Genomic DNA, 20,231 nt, shown 5'->3' with positions numbered 1-20,231 from the left:
ATTGGGACCACAGCTCTTTACGATTTATGTCAATGATTTAGATGAGGGCATAAAACTATATCAGCAAGTTTGCTGACGATACTAAACTGGGTGGCAGTGTGACGTGTGAAGAGGACGTTAGGAGAATACAGGGAGACTTGGACAGGCTGGGTGAGTGGGCAGATACTTGGCAGATTTCATTCAATGTGAATAAATGTGAAGTTATCCACTTTGGAAGCAGGAACAAGAGGGCAGAGTATTGTCTGAATGGTGTAGAGTTAGGTAAGGGAGAAATGCAAAGAGACCTAGGAGTCCTAGTTCACCAGTCAATGAAGGTGAATGAGCAAGTGCAACAGGCAGTGAAGAGGGCAAATGGAATGTTGGCCTTTGTTATTAGGGGAATTGAGTACAAGAGCAAGGATGTCCTTTTGCATTTGTACAGGGCCCTGGTGAGACCACAACTGGAATATTGTGTACAGTTTTGGTCTCCAGGTTTAAGGAAGGACATTCTGGCAATTGAGGAAGTGCAGCGTAGATTCACTAGGTTGATTCCTGGGATGGCAGGGCTGTCTTACGCAGAGAGATTGGAGAGATTGGGCTTGTACACGCTGGAATTGAGGAGATTGAGAGGGGATCTGATTGAAACGTTTAAGATAATTAAAGAATTTGATAGGATTGAGGCAGGAAATATGTTCCAGATGTTGGGAGAGTCCAGTACCAGAGGGCATGGATTGAGAATAAGAGGTCAGTTATTTAAAACAGAGTTGAGGAAGAGCTTCTTCTGCCAGAGAGTTGTGGAGGTGTGGAATGCACTGCCTCGGAAGATGGTGGAGGCCAATTCTCTGGATGCTTTCAAGAAGGAGCTAGATAGATATCTGATGGATAGGGGAATCAAGGGATATGGGGACAAGGCAGGGACTGGGTATTGATAGTGAATGATCAGCCATGATCTCAGAATGGCAGTGCAGACTCGAGGGGCCGAATGGTCTACTTCTGCACCTATTGTCTATTGTCAATATACGGTATATTTTCATCCAATCACCTTAAATTTTTGTCCACTAATATTAACCATTTCTGCCATGGGGAAAAAAGTCTCTGGCTTAAGTATTCCTTTTTTATACTTTTTTATTTTCTGAATGGTTCATGCTGTATGTGGAGCTAGTTGATGAGTGTCTGTTTGTTTTCTGTCCTACAGCTCAAAATGTGACAGTGGAGGAGATTATTGCTGCCTACAGGAAGGCCTGTCAGAAGCTGAACTGCAAGCCGATTAACAAGCTGCTCAAACAGATCCAAGTAAGCCTGAATCTTCACTGTACTGTTAGCAGGGGGAGGTGTGGGAAGGGCCGGATGCAGTAAGACTACATACAGGATTAGATCAACTTTTGTGGAGGTGAGAAAGGTCAATTGAAGATGGTGCAGCACTATAGTCAAAGTAAATTTATTATTGAAGTACATGTGTGCAACAACATACCACCTTGAGATTCATTTTCCTGCAGACATTTACAGGAAAAATAAAGAAATACAAAAGAATTTAGTTTTTTTGTATACACTTGGTGGCCACTTTGTTACACCTGTACACCTGCTCGTCCATGCCAGTCAGACATGATTGAGAAGTTCAGTTGTTGTTCAGACCATCAGAATGGGAAAAAATGTAACCTAAATCACTTAGATTGTGTAATGGTTGTTGGTGCCAGACAGGTGGTTTCAGTATCTCAGAATCTGCTGATCTCCTGGGATTTTCATGCACAACAGTCTCTAGAGCAGGGGTTCCCAACTTTTTTATGTCATGGACTTCTACCATTAACCAAGGGGTCCGGGGACCCCAGAATGAGAACTTTTTCTCTAGAGTTGACAAAGAATGGTGCAAAAAGTGGCAGTTCTATAGGCAAAAATGCCTTGTTAATGAGAGAGTGCAGAGCAGAATAGCCAGACTAGTTCAAGCTGACAGGAAGACAACAATAACTCGGATAACCATGTGTTACAAGAATATCTCTGAATGCATAACACATTGTGAAGTGGATGGGCTACAGCAGAGGAAGACCACAAGCATACAGAAGTGCACTTAGTAGCCACTTTATTAGATATTTCCTGCACTAATAAAACAGCCACTGAGAACATGAATTGTAGAGTCTTTGAAGGTGTGTCTGTAGGTTATGGAAGAGTTCAGAGTTGTGAGTGAAGTTATCCATGCCAGTTTTGCAGCCTGATGCTTGGGCAACGCGTAGCTTGGGTCATGTGTCAGCCTTTATTTCTTTAGTCAGTTTTACTGACCTTCTTTCCACTGGCTTTAATTTATTGATGGAGGCCACTTAATTGTGGCTTGCTGATACAGTGATGGTCATGAGTTCAGAAGCACTTAAACACACAGGGTGTGATATAGATGTAGGGAACATCCTTCCAGCAACTATTCCAAGGTCAGTTAATTCAAGAAATTTCATGAATGTTTAACATTAATTTCTAGTACACAAGTGTAAAGGAGATCAAAATGATTTTTACTCCATATCTTGATTCAGCTAAAAAAACGCTATGAAAATGAATGCAATAATAAAAAATAGCTTGTATGCATTAATTATATGTTCTTATTAAAGTGATGCTAGATACATGAGCATCTGTACACGAGGTCATAGAATCATAGAGAAGTATAGCACAGAAACAAGCCATTCAGTCCATCATGCCAAAACCATTTAAACTACTAATTCCAATCAACCTACACCGGGACCATAGCCCTCCATGCCCCTACCATCCATGTACCTATCCAAATTAATCTTAAGCATTGAAATCGAGCTCACTCACCACTTGTGCTAGCAGATCATTCCACACTCTCAACATCCTCTGAGTGAAGACATTAAATTTCACCCTTAACCCATGACCTCTGGTTGTAGTCCCACCCAATCTCAGTGGAAAAAGCCTGCTTGCATTTACTCTATCTATACCCCTCATTATTTTGTATACCTGTCAAATCTCCCCTCAGTCTTCTGTATTCTGAGGAATACAGTCCTAACCTGTTCAGTCTTTCCTTATAGCTCAGATCCTTGAGAATTGGCAATATCCTAGTAAATTTTCTCTATACTCTTTCAACCTTCTTTACTAGCAGGAAATGTTGAAATATTAATGGTTAGGGATATGGGGGTATGAGTTAATGGGTGGAGTTGTTTATCAGCCTTACTACTTGGGGAAAGTAACTGCTTTTGAGTCTGGTGTCCTGGTGTGGATGCTACATAACCTCTGCATATATACCCTGATGGTGGGTAGGCTGCTGCTGGTGATACGTTGGGCAGTTTTGTCTACCGTTCCTGCAGTCACATGCAGTTTCCATACCATCCAGTGATGCAGCATATTTAGATGCTCTCCACTGCACATCTCTAGAGAGATGTGAGTACAAGCAGTCCCCGGGTTACGTACGAGTTCCGTTCCTGAGTCCGTCTTTAAATCAGATTTGTACGTAAGTCAGATCAAGTGCAAGCAGTCCCCGGGTTATGTACGAGTACCGTTCCTGAGTCCATCTTTAAATCAGATTTGTCCGTAAGTCGGATGTTAGTAACTCGGGGACTGCCTGTATAGATGTTCCCTTCAGTTGCAAATCTATGATTAATTAGCTTTTCTGTTAATCTAAAGTATGGTGGGGTAGAGATGCATCTCTACCAAGAGAGGTGCAAGGCACTCCTTCCCTCTGCTAGCCTGCAAGGGCAAGGTGTAGCACCTGCTTAGCCCCCACATCCCCGATCAGGGTCATGTGAAGCCATGGGAGCAGATGGTGGATAGTCATATGAGCAGCTGATGCACATCACAGGTCCTGGTTATGCAACCACTGACACCAGGCAGACAATCTCTGAAGAGTATTGATAATGGCTGGGGTCACCCATCTTGTAAAGGTACTGCCCAGAAGAAGGCAATGGAAAGCCAGTTTTGTAGAAAAGTTTGTGAAGAACATTCATGGTCATAGAAAGACCATGATCACCTATGTCAAATGACATGACACATAATAAACGGAACAAGGTATTAAGGGATAAGGGAGAAAGACCAGGTCTGTGGGGACAAGTCACAGATGAACAATAATCTCATTAAGTGGCATGGTTTGCAAAATAATCTCTTTGTTTTCTCCTGTCCAACACACCAGTTTTGTGGATGAGGAAGTACTGCAATAAATTCAAGATTAAAGTTTATTTATCACATACACATCAAAACATACAGTGAAATGCGTCATTTGCGCTAACAACGAACACACCCTCGGGTGTGCCGGGGGCGGCCCACATGTATCGCCACACATTCTGGCACCAACACAGGATACTGACAATGCTCAGCAGAACAAAAGCAAGAAATCGAGCTCCATTCCACATCTTCTGTGCTGTTGGCCTTTGTACATGGAGAGGAGACTTGGACTTGGGAGTGACCTCCAATTGTCCCACATATCTGTCCCTAACTCCCCACTATATCCCCAGAGCCATCCTTAAAGCAGCAATTAAAAAAAACATATCTGAGCCATGATTCAACAGAGGGTATAGCTTGGCACCATCTTGGACAGATAAAGAACTTTCAAATAGCTTTTCGGAGTGGGATTGACACTAATGGGACTACAGTGGCCAGCAAGAGTCAGTGCCTGTTCCTCTGTTGGTCACTTTCCAGTGATCAATGGTGGAACATGATTTGTGTGGCACTGGGTCAAAGATAATTGTCATTAATTACAGTACAGTAAGACATGAGGACGTGTGAATCTTGAAGCTCATCCTTCGGTAATAGCATTCAGGAGAGCAAGTTGACTGTGTTTTCCACCCCCCTCCCCCCCCCCACTCCTGGTTGATGATCCCTATTAATCAGCAGTGAAATTCTGAAATCTTGCTCAGGCTTTGGAGGTTGTTAATGATTTTAGTTTTTAAGACATGGAGTAGAATTAGTCTACTCACTGTTCTATTCTAGGGTGCTCTATTATCTCTCTCAACCCCACTCTCCTGCCTTATCCATAAGCCATTGGAGCAGAATTAGGTTGTTCAGCCCATTGAGTCTCCTCTGCCATTACATCGTGACTGATTTATTATCCCTCTCACCTTTGACACTTTCTCACCTTTCCCTCTCACATTCTCCCCATAACCTTTGACACCCTTACTAAACAAGAACCTTTCAACCTCTGTTTTAAATATATTCAATGACTTGGGCTGCACAGTCATCTGTGGCAAGAATTCCTCAGATTCACCACCCTCCAGCTAAAGAAATTCCTCCTCATCTCTGCTGTGAAGGGGCATCCTTGTATTCTGAGGCTATGCCCTCTGGTGCTGTACTCCTCCACAGTAGGAAATAGCCTCTCCACATCTGTTCTAGGGAAAGTCGGAATTTTCTGAGAAACAAGATCAGCCATGATCTTATTGACTGCTGATGAGTGTAGTAGTTAGAATAACACTGATATAGCACCAGCAGCCCACATTTGATTCACATCGCAGTCTGTAAGAAGTATGCATGTTTTCCCCATCGCTGTGGGTTCCTCACACATTCTAAGGACGTATTGGTTTGTCAGATCATTCATTACATGGTATAATTGTGTGGTCCTGACTTGTTGGGCCGGAAGTGTCTGTTACAATGCTGTATTGCTAAATAAAAATAAGAGGCACACAGAGGCTGAATGGCCTTTCCCTCTATTTCTTGCATTTCTATAGATGTAGTGTGTGCGCCGCTATTAATGATTATGTCAACATTTCTGTACCCACCCAAATCACCTGACTGGCAGCATCTGGACGTGGCAGTTGGCCATATCTAGCCCTTCAAGTCTTCAGACAATATATATGTGTGTGCCATTCCCTCTTTTATCTCTTGTCAACAGAGCACATACTTGATTATTGTGTGACTGTGCACAGTGTTATTTATACATGATCGCAGTTTCTAGAGTGCTGAAATGACACGGCAGCTATAAATATGGGTTTGCCTCAGTTCCACTGAAGTACTGGGCTTGTCAGGCCTGCACTCAAGGTGATTGTGTGTTTTGCTGCCAGTTAAAAAGTTTAAAATGCAAATTAACCATATAAACCATATAACAATTACAGCACGAAAACAGGCCATCTCGGCCCTTCTAGTCCATACCGAACGCTTACTCTCACCTAGTCCCACTGACCTGCACTCAGCCCATAACCCTCCATTCCTTTCCTGGCCATATGCCTATCCAATTTTACTTTAAATGACAATACCGAACCTGCCTCTACCACTTCTACTGGAAGCTCGTTCCACATGGCTACCACTCTCTGAGTAAAGAAATTCCCCCTCGTGTTACCCCTAAACTTCTGCCCCCTAACTCTTAACTTGTGTTCTCTTGTTTGCATCTCTCCTACTCTCAATGGAAAAAGCCTATCCACATCAACTCTATCTATCCCCCTCATAATTTTAAATACCTCTATCAAGTCCCCTCTCAATCTTCTACGCTCCAAAGAATAAAGACCTTACTTGTTCTATAAAGACCTAACAAATTCTAAGGGCTGTGTCCATCTTCCTGATATTTTCTTAATCTACTCCTCTCCCTTACTGTGTGATGACCCTACAGGTTGCCAGCCTTGCCCTAGGACTTGTTCTCTCATGATCCACAGAGCTTGGCAGTCTCGTTCACCCCTGATAAGAGCATCAAAGCCTGTAACCTCTCATCACAATGAAAAATGCATAGATGGCAGAGTGGTGCAACTTTCAGAGCTACTGCCTCACTGCGCCACTAACCTTGTGGTTCGATGCCGTGCTCAGGTTTTATGCTTTGCGTGGTGTTTGTCTCTGCCGAAAACACTCAGGTTTCCTCTGGGTGCTCTGGCAGCCTTTCACACCCAGTGACATGCAGTTTAATAGGTCAGTTCCCCTAGGGTAGGTGTGCAGTATGGGGAATGAAGGTGAGCTGGTACAGACTCAATGGGCTGAATAGCTTCCTGTGTTCCTGAGGCAGGGAGCGAGGGACGGGCAGAGAGAGAGAGAGAGAGAGAGGCAAGGAGCGAGGGACGGGCAGAGAGAGAGAGGCAAGGAGCGAGGGACGGACAGAGAGAGAGGCAAGGAGCGAGGGACGGACAGAGAGAGAGAGAGAGAGGCAAGGAGCGAGGGACGGGCAGAGAGAGAGAGAGAGGCAAGGAGCGAGGGACGGGCAGAGAGAGAGAGAGGCAAGGAGCGAGGGACGGGCAGAGAGAGAGAGGCAGGGAGTGAGGGGTGGGGAGCGAGAGATGGGCGGAGAGAGAGGCGGGGAAGAGACGGAGAGGGTGAGGTAGGGGGAGAGAGGGAGAGTTGGGAAGGCAGAGGGAGAGGTAGGCATGTAGAAAGAAATATATGTATGTATATGTGAGCATTATTTTATATATATACGCACATGTATAGATGTGTAAAATAGTTAATAGGTAGTGCAAAATTAGAAATTAAAAACAGTAGTGAGGTAGTGTCTGGTTCGATGTCCAATCTGAAATCTGGATTCAGCTGTTCCTGAATCATTGAGTGTGTGCCTTCAGGCTCTTGTACCTCCTCCCTTATATTAGCAATGAGAAGAGTGCATGACCTGGGTGAATGGGGTTCTTAATTATGAACACCACCTTTTTGAGGCCTGGTTCCTTGAAGAGATGCTGGTGAGACCAGTGCCTGTGATGGAGCTTACAACATCTGCAGCTATTTAGCCCCACCATACCAGATGGCGATATAGCCAGTTAGAATGCTCTCCATAGTACATCTGTAGAAATTTGCGAGACTCTTCAATATCTCTAATGTATATCCCTGGCAGAGAATACTCGATGGGCTGTGTGGACTAATTTGGCTTCCATGTCTTATGGTATTTTTCCTCTACCACCCCTCCTGGCAGTGTGTTCCATGTACAAACCACTCTCTGTGTATAGAGCTTACTTCTGACTTTCCTGCAATCACCCAAACACCCGGGTTGCTGGCACTGTAAAGGTGTTATGCTAACTGCTATGTTACCAATGGCTCTCCTGAATGGTAACAAATCTGAGAGCTGCAACATGTCAAACTTTTTGTTGCTGAGTGCATATTTTGTTAGGTTGCTTATCCTGTGGATCCTGTGCCTCTTCCCCTCCATTTTCCTGCTGAATTTGTGAGCTGATGTATTGTAGGGAGCATGACAGTATTGTGTGACATTCTTCTGCTCATGTGAGGATACTAATGATGCCAGTCAGTCAAATTCCTGTGCTCTGACATGAGTGTTTAGACCCAGAGTTTCCATCAGTTAAAGGCTCCTTTGTTCAAAGATTCAAAATACATTTATCAATTAATGTATAAATTATACAACTGTAGTGGTGTGCTACACGCAGCGCTAAAATTACGACACGGAGTCGGTAACTGCAGTCGAAGGAAAAAACTTTATTCGAAATCTTCAGCCTCACTTTTAAGCCTCCCTCAACCTGCCCCCCATGGCGCAGAGACTCCAAAGCTCTGTGCTCGCAAACCCCCGTAGGCTATCTAATTGTGAGTCAGTTCGGATGCGCCAGGAAATGGGTCGCCACATAACCCCCCCCCCCCCCCCAGAACCGGCGATACACCCCCCAATGTCCACAGTCTGGGCCAGAACCTGCTTGGGAGGTCGGCCTCTGCGCCGAGGTGCCGGAAACTCAGCCGGTTGCGCCAGGTCCACATGGGCCGGTTTGAGGTGGTCCACCATGAAAACCTCCTCTTTCCCCCCAACGTCCAGCACGAACGTGGACCCGTTGTTCCGGAGCACCATAAACGGCCCCTCGTATGGCCGCTGCAGCGGTGGCCGATGCCCGCCCCTTCGTACAAACACAAACTTACAGTTCTGTAGGTCTTTGGGTACGCAGGTCGGGTGCCGCCCGTGCTGTGAAGTGGGTATGGGGGCCAGGTTACCGAGCTTCTCGCGTAGTCTGCCCAGGACTGCTGCGGGATCTTCCTCTTGCCCCCTTGGGGCTGGTAGGAACTCCCCGGGGACGACCAGGGGCGCGCCGTATACCAACTCGGCCGACGAGGCGTGCAGGTCGTCCTTGGGCGCTGTGCGGATGCCGAGTAGGACCCAGGGAAGCTCGTCCGCCCAGTTGGCTCCTCGCAGGTGGGCCATGAGGGCCGACTTCAGGTGACGGTGGAAACGTTCCACTAGCCCGTTCGACTGTGGGTGGTAGGCAGTGGTGTGGTGCAGCTGAGTCCCCAAAAGGCTGGCCATAACTGACCACAGGCTGGAGGTGAACTGGGCACCTCTGTCGGAGGTAATGTGGGCTGGTACACCAAAGCGAGATATCCAGGTGGCGATCAGGGCTCGGGCGCAAGATTCGGAGGTGATGTCGGTGAGCGGGACCGCCTCTGGCCATCTGGTGAACCGGTCCACAATAGTCAGGAGGTGCCGCGCTCCGTGCAACACTGGCAGGGGGCCCACAATATCCACATGAATGTGGTCGAAACGCCGGTGGGCGGGATGGAACTGCTGCGGTGGGGCTTTGGAGTGCCGCTGCACCTTGGCCGTCTGGCAGTGCATGCACGTTCTGGCCCATTCACTGACCTGTTTGCGGAGTCCATGCCAAACGAACCTGCTGGAAACCATCCGGACAGTTGTCCGGATGGAGGGATGTGCCAAGTTATGAATGGAGTCGAAAACGCGGCGCCGCCAGGCTGTCGGGACGACGGGACGGGGCTGGCCGGTGGCGACGTCACAGAGTAGGGTCCTCTCACCCGGGCCCATGGGGAGGTCCTGGAGCTGCAAACCGGAGACTGCGGTTCTGTAACTCGGAATCTCCTCATCCGCCTGCTGTGCCTCTGCCAGTGCCTCAAAGTCAACCCCTTGGGAAAGGGCGAGAGAGCGCATCCGCCACGACATTGTCCTTACCCGAGACGTGCCGGACATCCGTCGTGTATTCAGAGATGTAGGACAGGTGGCATTGCTGGCGGGACGACCAGGGGTCGGACGCTTTCGTAAACGCAAAGGTAAGCGGTTTGTGGTCCGTGAACGCGGTGAAGGGCCGACCTTCTAGGAAGTACCTGAAATGCCGGATTGCCAGGTAGAGCGCCAACAGTTCCCAGTCGAAAGCACTGTATTTGAGCTCGGGTGGTCGCAGGTGTTTGCTGAAAAACGCCAGGGGTTGCCAGCGACCTGCGATGAGTTGCTCCAGCACCCCACCGACTGCCGTGTTTGATGCGTCCACCGTGAGGGCGGTAGGGGCGTCCATTCTGGGATGTACTAGCATTGCGGCGTTCGCCAAAGCTTCCTTCGTTTGAACGAAAGCGGCGGCGGACTCCTCGTCCCAGGTAATGTCCTTGCTCGGACCCGACATCAGGGCGAACAGGGGGCGCATGATCCGGGCAGCTGAAGGCAGGAAGCGGCGGTAGAAATTGACCATACCTACGAATTCCTGAAGGCCTTTGATCGTGGTGGGTCGGGGAAAGAGGCGGACCGCATCTACCTTAGCGGGCAGAGGGGTTGCCCCGTCTTTAGTAATCCTGTGGTCAATGGTACCGAGTCCGAACTGGCATTTGGCGGGGTTGATTGTAAGACCATACTCACTCAGTCGGGCACAGAGTTGACGGAGGTGGGACAGATGCTCCTGATGACTGCTGCTGGCTATGAGGATGTCATCCAAATAGATGAATGCGAAGTCCAGGTCCCATCCCACCGCGTCCATTAACCGCTGGAACGTCTGTGCGGCATTCTTCAGGCCGAACGGCATGCGGAGGAACTCGAAAAGGCCAAACGGGGTGATGAGAGCCGTTTTGGGGACGTCGTCAGGATGCATCGGGATTTGATGGTACCCTCGGATGAGGTCTACCTTGGAGAAGATCCGTGCGCCGTGCAGGTTTGCTGCAAAGTCCTGAATGTGCGGCACAGGGTAGCGGTCCGGTGTGGTAGCCTCGAACAGCCTGCGGTAGTCGCCGCACGGTCTCCAGCCCCCCATCGCTTTGGGCACCATGTGCAGGGGGGAGGCCCATGGGCTGTCGGACCGCCGGATGATCCCCAATTCCTCCATCCTCTGGAACTCCTCCCTCGCCAGTCGGAGCTTGTCCGGGGGAAGCCGCCAAGCGCGGGCGTGGAGGGGTGGTCCCTGGGTCGGGATGTGGTGCTGTACGCCGTGCCTGGGCATGGCCGCTGTGAACTGCGGTGCCAGAACCGATGGGAAATCCGCCAGGACCCTGGTGAAGTCGTTGTTGGACAGCGTGATGGAGCTGGCAACTGGGCTGCACCCAGGGAGAACGTCTGAAAGGTCTCGGCGTGGACCAGTCTCTTCCTGGGCAGGTCGACCAGTAGGCTGTGAGCCCGCAAAAAATCCGCACCCAGAAGAGGTTGGGTTACAGCGGCCAGTGTGAAGTCCCACGTGAACTGGCTGGAGCCGAACTGTAGCTGCACCTGACGGGTGCCATAGGTCCTTACTGTGCTGCCATTCACGGCCCTCAGGGGGGGACCCGGTGCCCTGCTGCGGGTGTCGTAACTCGTCGGAGGTAAAACGCTGATCTCAGCCCCAGTATCAACCAAAAACCGGCGTCCCGACCTTCTATCCCACACATACAGGAAGCTATCCCGATGGCCAGCCGCCGTAGCCATCAGCGGCGGCTGGCCCTGGCGTTTCCCGGGAACTTGCAGGGCGGGCGACAACGGCGGGCTTCTGTGCCCCACCGCTGGTGGTAGAAGCACCAGTGTTCATTGGGCCGGGGGTTGGCGGGCTCTGCGGCCGGGCCTGGACTGGTTTGCTGCCGGGAGCGTGGCTGGGAGATCTGTGCGATGGACGCCCCGCTCACCTTTTTGGCGTTCCACAGCAAGTCCGCCCGGGCTGCCACCTTCCGGGGGTCACTGAAATCCGCGTCGGACAGCAGCAGGCATATGTCCTCGGGCAGCTGCTCCAGGAATGCCTGCTCAAACATGAGGGAGGGCTTGCGTCCTCCGGCCAGAGACAACATCTCATTCATTAAAGCCGATGGAGGTCTGTCGCCCAAGCCATCCAGGTGCAGTAAATGGGCAGCCCGCTCGCGCCGTGAGAGTCCGAAAGTCCTGAGGAGCAGGGCTTTGAATTCTGTGTACTTGCCGTCTGCCGGGGCCGACTGTACGAACTCCGCGACCTGGGCCGCTGTGTCCTGGTCGACGGAGCTCACCACGTAGTAGTAGCGGGTGTCTTCTGAGGTGATCTGGCGAACGTGGAATTGGGCTTCGGCTTGCTGGAACCATAGGTTCGGGCGCTGTGTCCAGAAACCCAGCAGTTTCAACGAAACCGCATGAACAGAGGCGGCGTCGGTCATTTCTGGTCCAAAAATCGTTTGGACTGTCGGGGTCACCAATTGTAGCGGTGTGCTACACGCAGCGCTAAGATTACGACACGGAGTCGGTAACTGCAGTCGAAGGAAAAAACTTTATTCGAAATCTTCAGCCTCACTTTTAAGCCTCCCTCAACCTGCCCCTCATGGTGCAGAGGCTCCAAAGCTCTGTGCTCGCAAACCCCCGTAGGCTATCTAATTGTGAGTCAGTTCAGATGCGCCAGGAAATGGGTCGCCACACAACCTTCAGATTAGTTTGCTTACAAGCAGCCACAAAGCAAGAAATCTGAAAGAATCCAGTTTAAAAAAAAAGACCAACTCCCAAAGTTCAGAGGAAGATTTAAAAAAACACATCATGCAAACAATAGCATAAACATTCCAAACCAAATTGAGTCTGGATCCAAATGCCCAGAGCAAGCTGGAGTGGGCCCAAAGCCTTTGTATTCAGTTCATCATTTTAGCAGGGCAAATCACCGCAAAGTTCACAGACACAAAGCACAGCAGCCGGGGGGGGGGTATTGGGGGGCAGTCTCACAGCCTTAGACTACATCCATACTACGCTGGATAAATCCGTAACCAAAGCTTTTTCTCTTTGTTTTTACCCTCCGTCCACACTAAAATGGCGTTTTCGTCCCCTGAAACTGGAGCTTTTCAGAAACTCTTCCCAGGGTGGATATTTTTGAAAACTCTGCTCCTGCTCGGGCAGATCAGTGTGGACGGGATAATCGGAGACTTTTGAAAACACTGTCAGATGGCAGTGTGCTATTTCATTGTTTTCTTGAACGCAACCTAACAATTTCAGAACAGTTGGCAAAGAGACTGAAGCCAGAAGAGTTAGAAATGTACTCACCAAATACTTTGACCCATAACTTACTGAATAAGTATACTGTACTCACTTTGCCCTGTCTTCTGTTCTTGCTTCTATGAAGGAAGTTTACATATTCATGCAAGTACTTCTCTGACAATAGATGTGTAACAGCCTAATGTAACATTGTATGGAAATACAAGATAACACTGATGCAAACATGTTTTATACAGTTAACAAGGTGCTTTATTAATGCAACAGAGTTAGTCAGTTTTTCATTGTTTGTTGTCAGCCGGGTCAGTCTGTACGTGAACTCTGTCGGTTGCCGCCGTATGCTCCAGTATTTGTTTTTTTTTAGTTTTAAGTTCTCCTGCGCGAGAGCCAACAGCTGTCCGTCGTTTTAAGTTTTTCTAGTCTGTAACTACACAAACACGCACTTTTACGGCAAGATTGGACACCAAACATGTCGCTTGTTTTCAGTAGATGTGTCCTGCGCATGCACAGGAGGGGGAAATTCACCAAAATCTCCGTTTCAGTGTGGATAGAGTTATTTTCAAAAACGCATAGTGTGGATGCCTATCGTTTTTATGCGAAGCCGGCGTTTTCAAAATTATCCGGTCTAGTGTGGATGTAGCCTTAGTGTTGCAGAGAGAGGAGTCCCAGTCTACCTGGGCTGGTGTTTAAATTCTCTGTAGGGGTTTATATTTGAATCCTCCCCACTGTGGGGGAGGGATTAAACCTGTACTGGATGATCTTTTTAATGTAACATCTCTCCAGTGATATCCCAAACTTCTGGCTGCTTGCTTTTGGAACACCCATGGCCTCATATTCCAACAGGGTTTGATCAAAGTTCAGAGACGCAGTCAGTGGTGCAGCTACAGATGCAGTCACAGTCTGAGGATGTGCTCTGGGTAGTTCGCAAGTCCAGCACCAACATCGCGTGCCCACTACTCCCTGTCCTGAACCCGTATGCCTTTGGACTGTGAGAGGAAACCATTCTCACAAGGAGAACGTATAAACTCTTATAAGGCAGTGGCGGAAATTAAACTCTGATCTCGGGTACTGTAAAGCTTTGTGCTAATCACTACTGTACCTTTTCCTCCCTCATCCAGAGATGAGTGGGCTGGCAGGTTAATTGGGTGCTGTAAATTGCCCCTGAGTGATAGAACCTGTCAGGTTTGGTGGAAGGGGTTAAAGTCATAGTATTATACAGCATTGTTTGTGTCAACAACAAACACAGTTCGAGATGTGCTGGGGGCAGCCCACAAGTGCCAACACAGCATGTCCACAACATACTAACCCTAACCCATACATCTTTGAAGTGTGGGAGGAAACTGGAGCACCTGGAAGAAATGGGGAAAAGGTACAAACTCTTTACTGACTGGGGTGGAAGTTGAACCCTGATCAAAGATCACTGGCACTGTAAAGCATGCTAACTGCTGTGCTGCCATACTATACATCAACAGGGCAGGGGTGTGAAGGTATGGTAGGACTGACCTCTGGGAGCTCAGTTCTGTGCTTGAACTGAGGTGTACAATAAGATCATCCAATGTGGACTCGGTTCTCCCGTTATAAAGGAAGCTGCACAGTGAGCTTTGAATATACTGACTTGAATTAAGGAAATCACTGCTGCAACTGGAAGGAGTACAGGGACCCTCGACTGTCGTCATTTTTTTTTATATAAATGAGAAGGTATTTCTGTAGACTTTCACAACCCCAGGACATGGCAAAGTACCTCACGGTCAGTGAAGCACGAACCAGAGGAAACGCAGCAGTCACTTTGCATAGTGTTGTCCCACGAGCAGCAGTGTGGCAAACTGCTTTAGAGATTAAAGGATAAAATGTAACCAGTGCATTGGAGAGAATTCCTTTGCACCACTCCCAGGCTAAGGCACCCCAAAGAAGGAATGAAGCAAGCAACACACACAAAATGTTGGAGGAACTCAGCAGACCAGGCAGCATCTGTGGAAAAGAGTGAACAATCGACATTTCAGGCTGAGACCCTTCAGGACTTTTTTTTAAATGAGAAGTCAGAGCGAGAAGATGAGGGGAGAAGAGGAAGAGTTACAAAATGTTATGAGTTATTATGCGTGAGGTGGTTCATTTTGGTAGGTCAAATATGATGGCAGAATAATAAGACTCTTGGCAGTGTGGAGGATCCGAGGGATCTTGGGGTCCGAGACCATGGGACACTCAAAGCTGCTGCGCAGGTTGACTCTGGTTAAGGAGGCATATGGTGCATTGGTCTTCCTCTACCACGGGATTGGGTTTAAGAACCGAGAGGTCATGTTGCAGCTATGTAGGACCCTGGTCAGACCCCACTTGGAGTACTGTGCTCAATTCTGGTCACCTCACTACAGGAAGGATGTGAAAACCATAGAAAGGGTGCAGAGGAGATTTACAAGGATGTTGCCTGGATTGGGGAGCATGCCTTATGAGAATAGGTTGAGTGAACTCGGCCTTTTCTCCTTAGAGCAACGGAGGATGAGAGGTGACCTGATAGAGGTGTATAAGATGATGAGAGGCATTGATCCTGTGGATAATCAGAGACTTTTTCCCAGGACTGAAATGGCTTGCATGAGAGGGCACAGTTTTAAGGTGCTTGGAAGTAGGTACAGAGGAGATGTCAGGAGTAAGTTTATTACGCAGAGTGGTGAGTGCGTGGAATGGGCTGCCGCCGGTGGTGGTTGAGGTGGAAACGATATGGTCTTTTAAGAGACTTCTGGATGGATACATGAAGCTTAGAAAAATAGAGGGCTATGGGTAAGCCTGGGTAATTCTAAGGTAAGGACATGTTAGGCACAACTTTGTGGGCCAAAGGGCCTGTATTGTGCTGTAGGTTTTCTATGTTTCTATGGCAAGTGATGGGTGAAACCTGGGGAAGGGGTGAAGTAAAGAGCTGGGAAGTCAATTGGTGAAAAAGATAAAAGGCTGGAGGGGAGGGAATCTGATAGGAGAAGACAGAAGATCATGGAAGAGGGAGAAGGTAATGGGCAGGTAAGGAGAAAAGGTGAGGGGGGAAATGGGAATGGAGGTTGGTGAGGGGGGGGCATTATCGGAATGAAGCAATTTCTCTATGTTGGCACTGGTGTGTCCACTACAATAGGAGCTCAATATTTATTTATCAGGATTCAGCACAGAGTTGACCCTTTGGGCTGCACTGTCCAGCAACCCCCCGATTTAACGCTGGACTAATTGCGGGACAATTTATAGTGACCAATTAACCTACTATCCGGTATGGCTTTGGGCTGTGGGAGGGTACAGGAGCACCTAGAGCAAACACACACAATCACAGGGAGAATGTACAAACTCTTTACGGGCTGCAGCAGCTGGAATTGAACTCAGGTTGCCTATGCTCTAAAGCATTATGCTAACCAGAATGCTATTTTGTTGCCCTATCTCCAGAAGGTGGCTTGAACCTATGTCTAAAAGTTGTTGCTGACACCAGATGGATTGGGTGGTGAATGACAGGTAGAAAGGGAGAAGGATCAGGCCGCTCAGCCCCCCCTCCCCCCCCCCCCCCCCCAAGCCTGCCCTGCTATGGCTGTCTGCCCCAGGCTCAGCTGGTCTTCTCTTGTCAGTTCCCCCCCCCCCCCCCCAACCCCAGCTTCAATTCTCTGATCTTACAGAAACTTCCTCCACCTTTAAACACTTGTGATTCAGCCACCACAGCCCCATAGGGTAAAGAATTTCAGATAATCATCACCCACTACAGAAAGAAATTTGAATAATTCATATCTCTTTGTTCGAGACTATCTCCCTAGTGTAGATATTGCAACATCTACCCTGGTATGTCACCTCAGGATCAGTAAGGTCATCTCAGATTCTTCCAAAAAAATCAGACCTAGCCTGTTTAGCCTGTTCTGACAGAATAATCCTCACATTCTAGGAATTAATGTGGTGAATTTGTTTCTGGGTTGTCTCTGATGCTATGATTGATATTATCATACAATTTAGCTAGAATCTGTTGTTGATGTTGAGTAGGAATTACACTTACATAGAAACGTAGAAAACTTACAGCACAATATGAGGGGTGATTGATAAATTTGTGGCCTAAGGTAGTAGATAAGTTTTACAGCTCTCATGCAGTTAAACTCTTTGAGTGATTATGCAGAAAGTTTGAAGTTAATAACTCGTCTCCTCCTACCTTAGGCCATGAACTTATCAATCACCCCATGAGTTATTAACTTCAAACTTTCTGCATAATCACTCAAAAGAGTTGACCTTCATGTGCATGTAACGAGAGCTCTATAACTCGTCTCTTTCTATCTTAAGCCACAAAATTATCTATCAACCCTGCTATGGACACTTTCTGGAAGTCCAAGGTCCGTATGCTCCACGACCACTGGATTAAGTGTGTACATGTAGGAGGGGACTATGTTGAAAAATAAATGTGCTAGGTTTTCTAAAATTGACTCCTACCTTAGGCCATGAACTGATCAATCACCCATCGTAGGTCTGTCGGCCCATGATGCTGTGCCAAACATGTACGTACTTTAGAAATTACCTAGAGTTACCCATAGCCCTTTATTTTTCTAAGCTCCATGTACCTATCCAGGAGTCTCTTAAAAGACCCTATCGTATCTACCTCCACCACTGTCGCAGGTAGCCCATTCCATGCACTCACCATCCTCTGTACCTACTATCAAGCACCTTAAAACTGTGCCCTCTCGTGTTAACCATTTCAGCCCTGGGAAAAAGCCTCTGACTATATCCACATGATCAATGCCTCTCTTATACACCTCTATCAGGTCACCTCTCATCCTCCGTCCCTCCAAGGTGAAAAGACTTGAGTTCACTCAACACTGTCAAGAGTCTTATTATTCTGCCATCATATTTGCCCTTCCAAAATGAACCACCTCTCACTTATTTGTGTTGAACTCCATCTGCCACTTCTCAGCCTAGTTTTGCATCCTATCGATGTCCCGGTGTAACTTCTGACAGACCTCCACACTATGCACAACACCCCCAATCTTTGTATCTTTGTGTCATCAGAAAATTTACTAACCCATCCCGCCACTTCAGCATCCAGGTCATTTATAAAAATCATAAAGAGAAGGGGTCCCAGAATGGATCCCTGAGGCACACCACTGGTCACCAACTTCAATGCAGAATATGACCCACCTACAACCACCTGTTTGCCTTCTGTGGGCAAGCCAACTCTGGATCCAAAAAGCTATTTCCCCTTGGATCTAATGCCTTATTACTTTCTTAATAAGCCTTGTGTGAGGTACCTTATCAAGTGCCTTGCTGAAATTCATAAACACTACATCTACTGCTCTACCTTCATCAATGTTTTAGTCACATCCTCAAAAAATTCAATCAGGCTTGTAAGGCACAACCTGTCTTTGACAAAGCCATGCTGACTTCCTAATCATATTATGCCTCTCCAAATGTTCATACATCCTGCCTCTCAGGATCTTCTCCATCAACTTACCAACCACTGAAGTAAGAATCATTGGCCTATAATTTCCTGGACTATCTCTACTCCCCTTCTTGAATAAGGGAACATATCTGCAACCTCCCAATCCTCGGGAACCTCTCCTGTCCCCATTGATGATGCAAAGATCATCGCCAGAGGCTCAGCAATCTCCTCTCTCACCTCCCACAGTAGCCTGGGGTGCATCTCATCCAGTCCCGGTGACTTATCCAACTTGATGCTTTCCAAAAGCTCCAGCACATCCTCTTAATGTCTATATGCTCAAGTTTTTCAGTCTGCTGTAAGTCACCCCTATAGTCGCCGTAGTCCTTTTCCATAGTGAATACTGAATCAATGACTAATAAAATCACAAAGGGATGCTTTCCAGGAAACATTACATGCAGCATAGTACTATAGCACAATACAGGCCTTTCGTCCCACTTTAACCTACTCTATGATCAACCCAGCCCTTCCCTCCCAAATAGCCCTCCATTTTTCTGTCATCCATGTGTATAAGAGTTTCTTAAATGTCCCTAATGTTTCTACTTCTACCACCATCCCTGGCAGCGCATTCCACGCACTCACCACTCTGTGTAAAGAACTTGCCTCTAACATCACCCTATACTTTCCTCGAAACACCTTAACATTAAGCCCTCTGAAATTAACAAATTTCCACCCTTGGTAAATGGCTCTGGTTGTTCCCTCAATTTATGTCTCTTATCACCTTGTATACCTCTGTCAAGTCACCTCTCATCCTCCCTTGCTCAACCTGTCCTCTCTAATCCAGGTAGCATCCTGGCAAATCTTCTCTGCTCCCTCTCTAAAGCTTCATCCTTCCTGTAATGAGATGACCAGAATTCAACACACTGTTCCAAGTCTGGTCTAACCAGGGTTTTACAGAGCTGCAACATTACCTTGCAGCTCTTGAATTCAATCTCCTGACTAATGAAGGACAACCCATGATATGCACTCTATCAACTTGTGCGGCAACTTTCCTCTGTTGCTCCATACTTCTAAGAATCCTGCCATTAACCCTGTATTCTCCTTTCAATCTTCCCAAAGTGAATCACTTCACACTTCTCTGGGTTAAACTCCATCTACTACATCTCAGCCCAGCTTTGCATTCCATCAATGTCTATAAGACATAGGAACAGAATTAAGCCATTCAGCCCATCAAGTCTTCTTCGCCAACCATCCTGGCTGTTTTATTGTCCCTCTCAACACCATTCTCCTGTGTTTGTAACCTTTGATGCACTGACAAATCAAGAACTTATCAACTTCTACTTTAAGTATACTGAATGATGTGGTCTCCACAGTTGTCCTTCACAATGAATTCCACAGATTCACCACCCACTGGCTAAAGAAATTCCTCCTCATCTTTGGTCTAAATGGACGTACCTTTTCTGAGGCCGAGGTTACAATATCCTGTTGTAACCTACAACACCTTCTACACTATCCACAACTCTACCAATCTTCACATCATTTGCAAACTTACTAACCCACCCTTCCACTTCCTCATCTAAGCCATTTATTAACAAAAAAAAATCACAATGAGCAGGGGTCCGGCAGCAGACCCCTGTGATACACTGCTAATCACTTCACTCCTTTCTGTATTGAACTCTTTCTGCCTCTCCTCAGGTCAGCTCTCTCTCCTGTAATGTCCCATTGTAACCTGCAATGCTATCCACAGCCCCACCAACCTTCATGTCATCTGCAAACTTGAAAACTCATCCAAGCATCGTTGATGGTATTTTCCTTCTCAGCAGGAGGAGCTACAGCTTTACATTCACATTATGACACAATGTTTTGAAATTGTTATTAGTTTTCGGGCAAATTTCA

The 20,231-nt window shown here is 47.5% G+C and overlaps 1 protein-coding gene across 1 annotated transcript in view; it reads left to right on the top strand.

Annotated features, from left to right (window-relative positions):
* ppp1r37 (protein phosphatase 1, regulatory subunit 37) overlaps positions 1-20,231 on the top strand; it is a 138,945-nt gene that overhangs the window by 48,285 nt on the left and 70,429 nt on the right. Inside the window, exon 2 of the mRNA XM_059985181.1 lies at positions 1,175-1,272. Within this exon, the coding sequence (XP_059841164.1) occupies positions 1,175-1,272 (98 nt within the window). The remainder of the gene's footprint in view (positions 1-1,174; positions 1,273-20,231) is intronic.

Source organism: Hypanus sabinus, chromosome 11 (genome assembly GCF_030144855.1).
Source record: "Hypanus sabinus isolate sHypSab1 chromosome 11, sHypSab1.hap1, whole genome shotgun sequence".
Lineage (NCBI taxonomy): Eukaryota > Metazoa > Chordata > Chondrichthyes > Myliobatiformes > Dasyatidae > Hypanus > Hypanus sabinus.
This window is presented reverse-complemented; position numbering and strand designations above follow the sequence as displayed.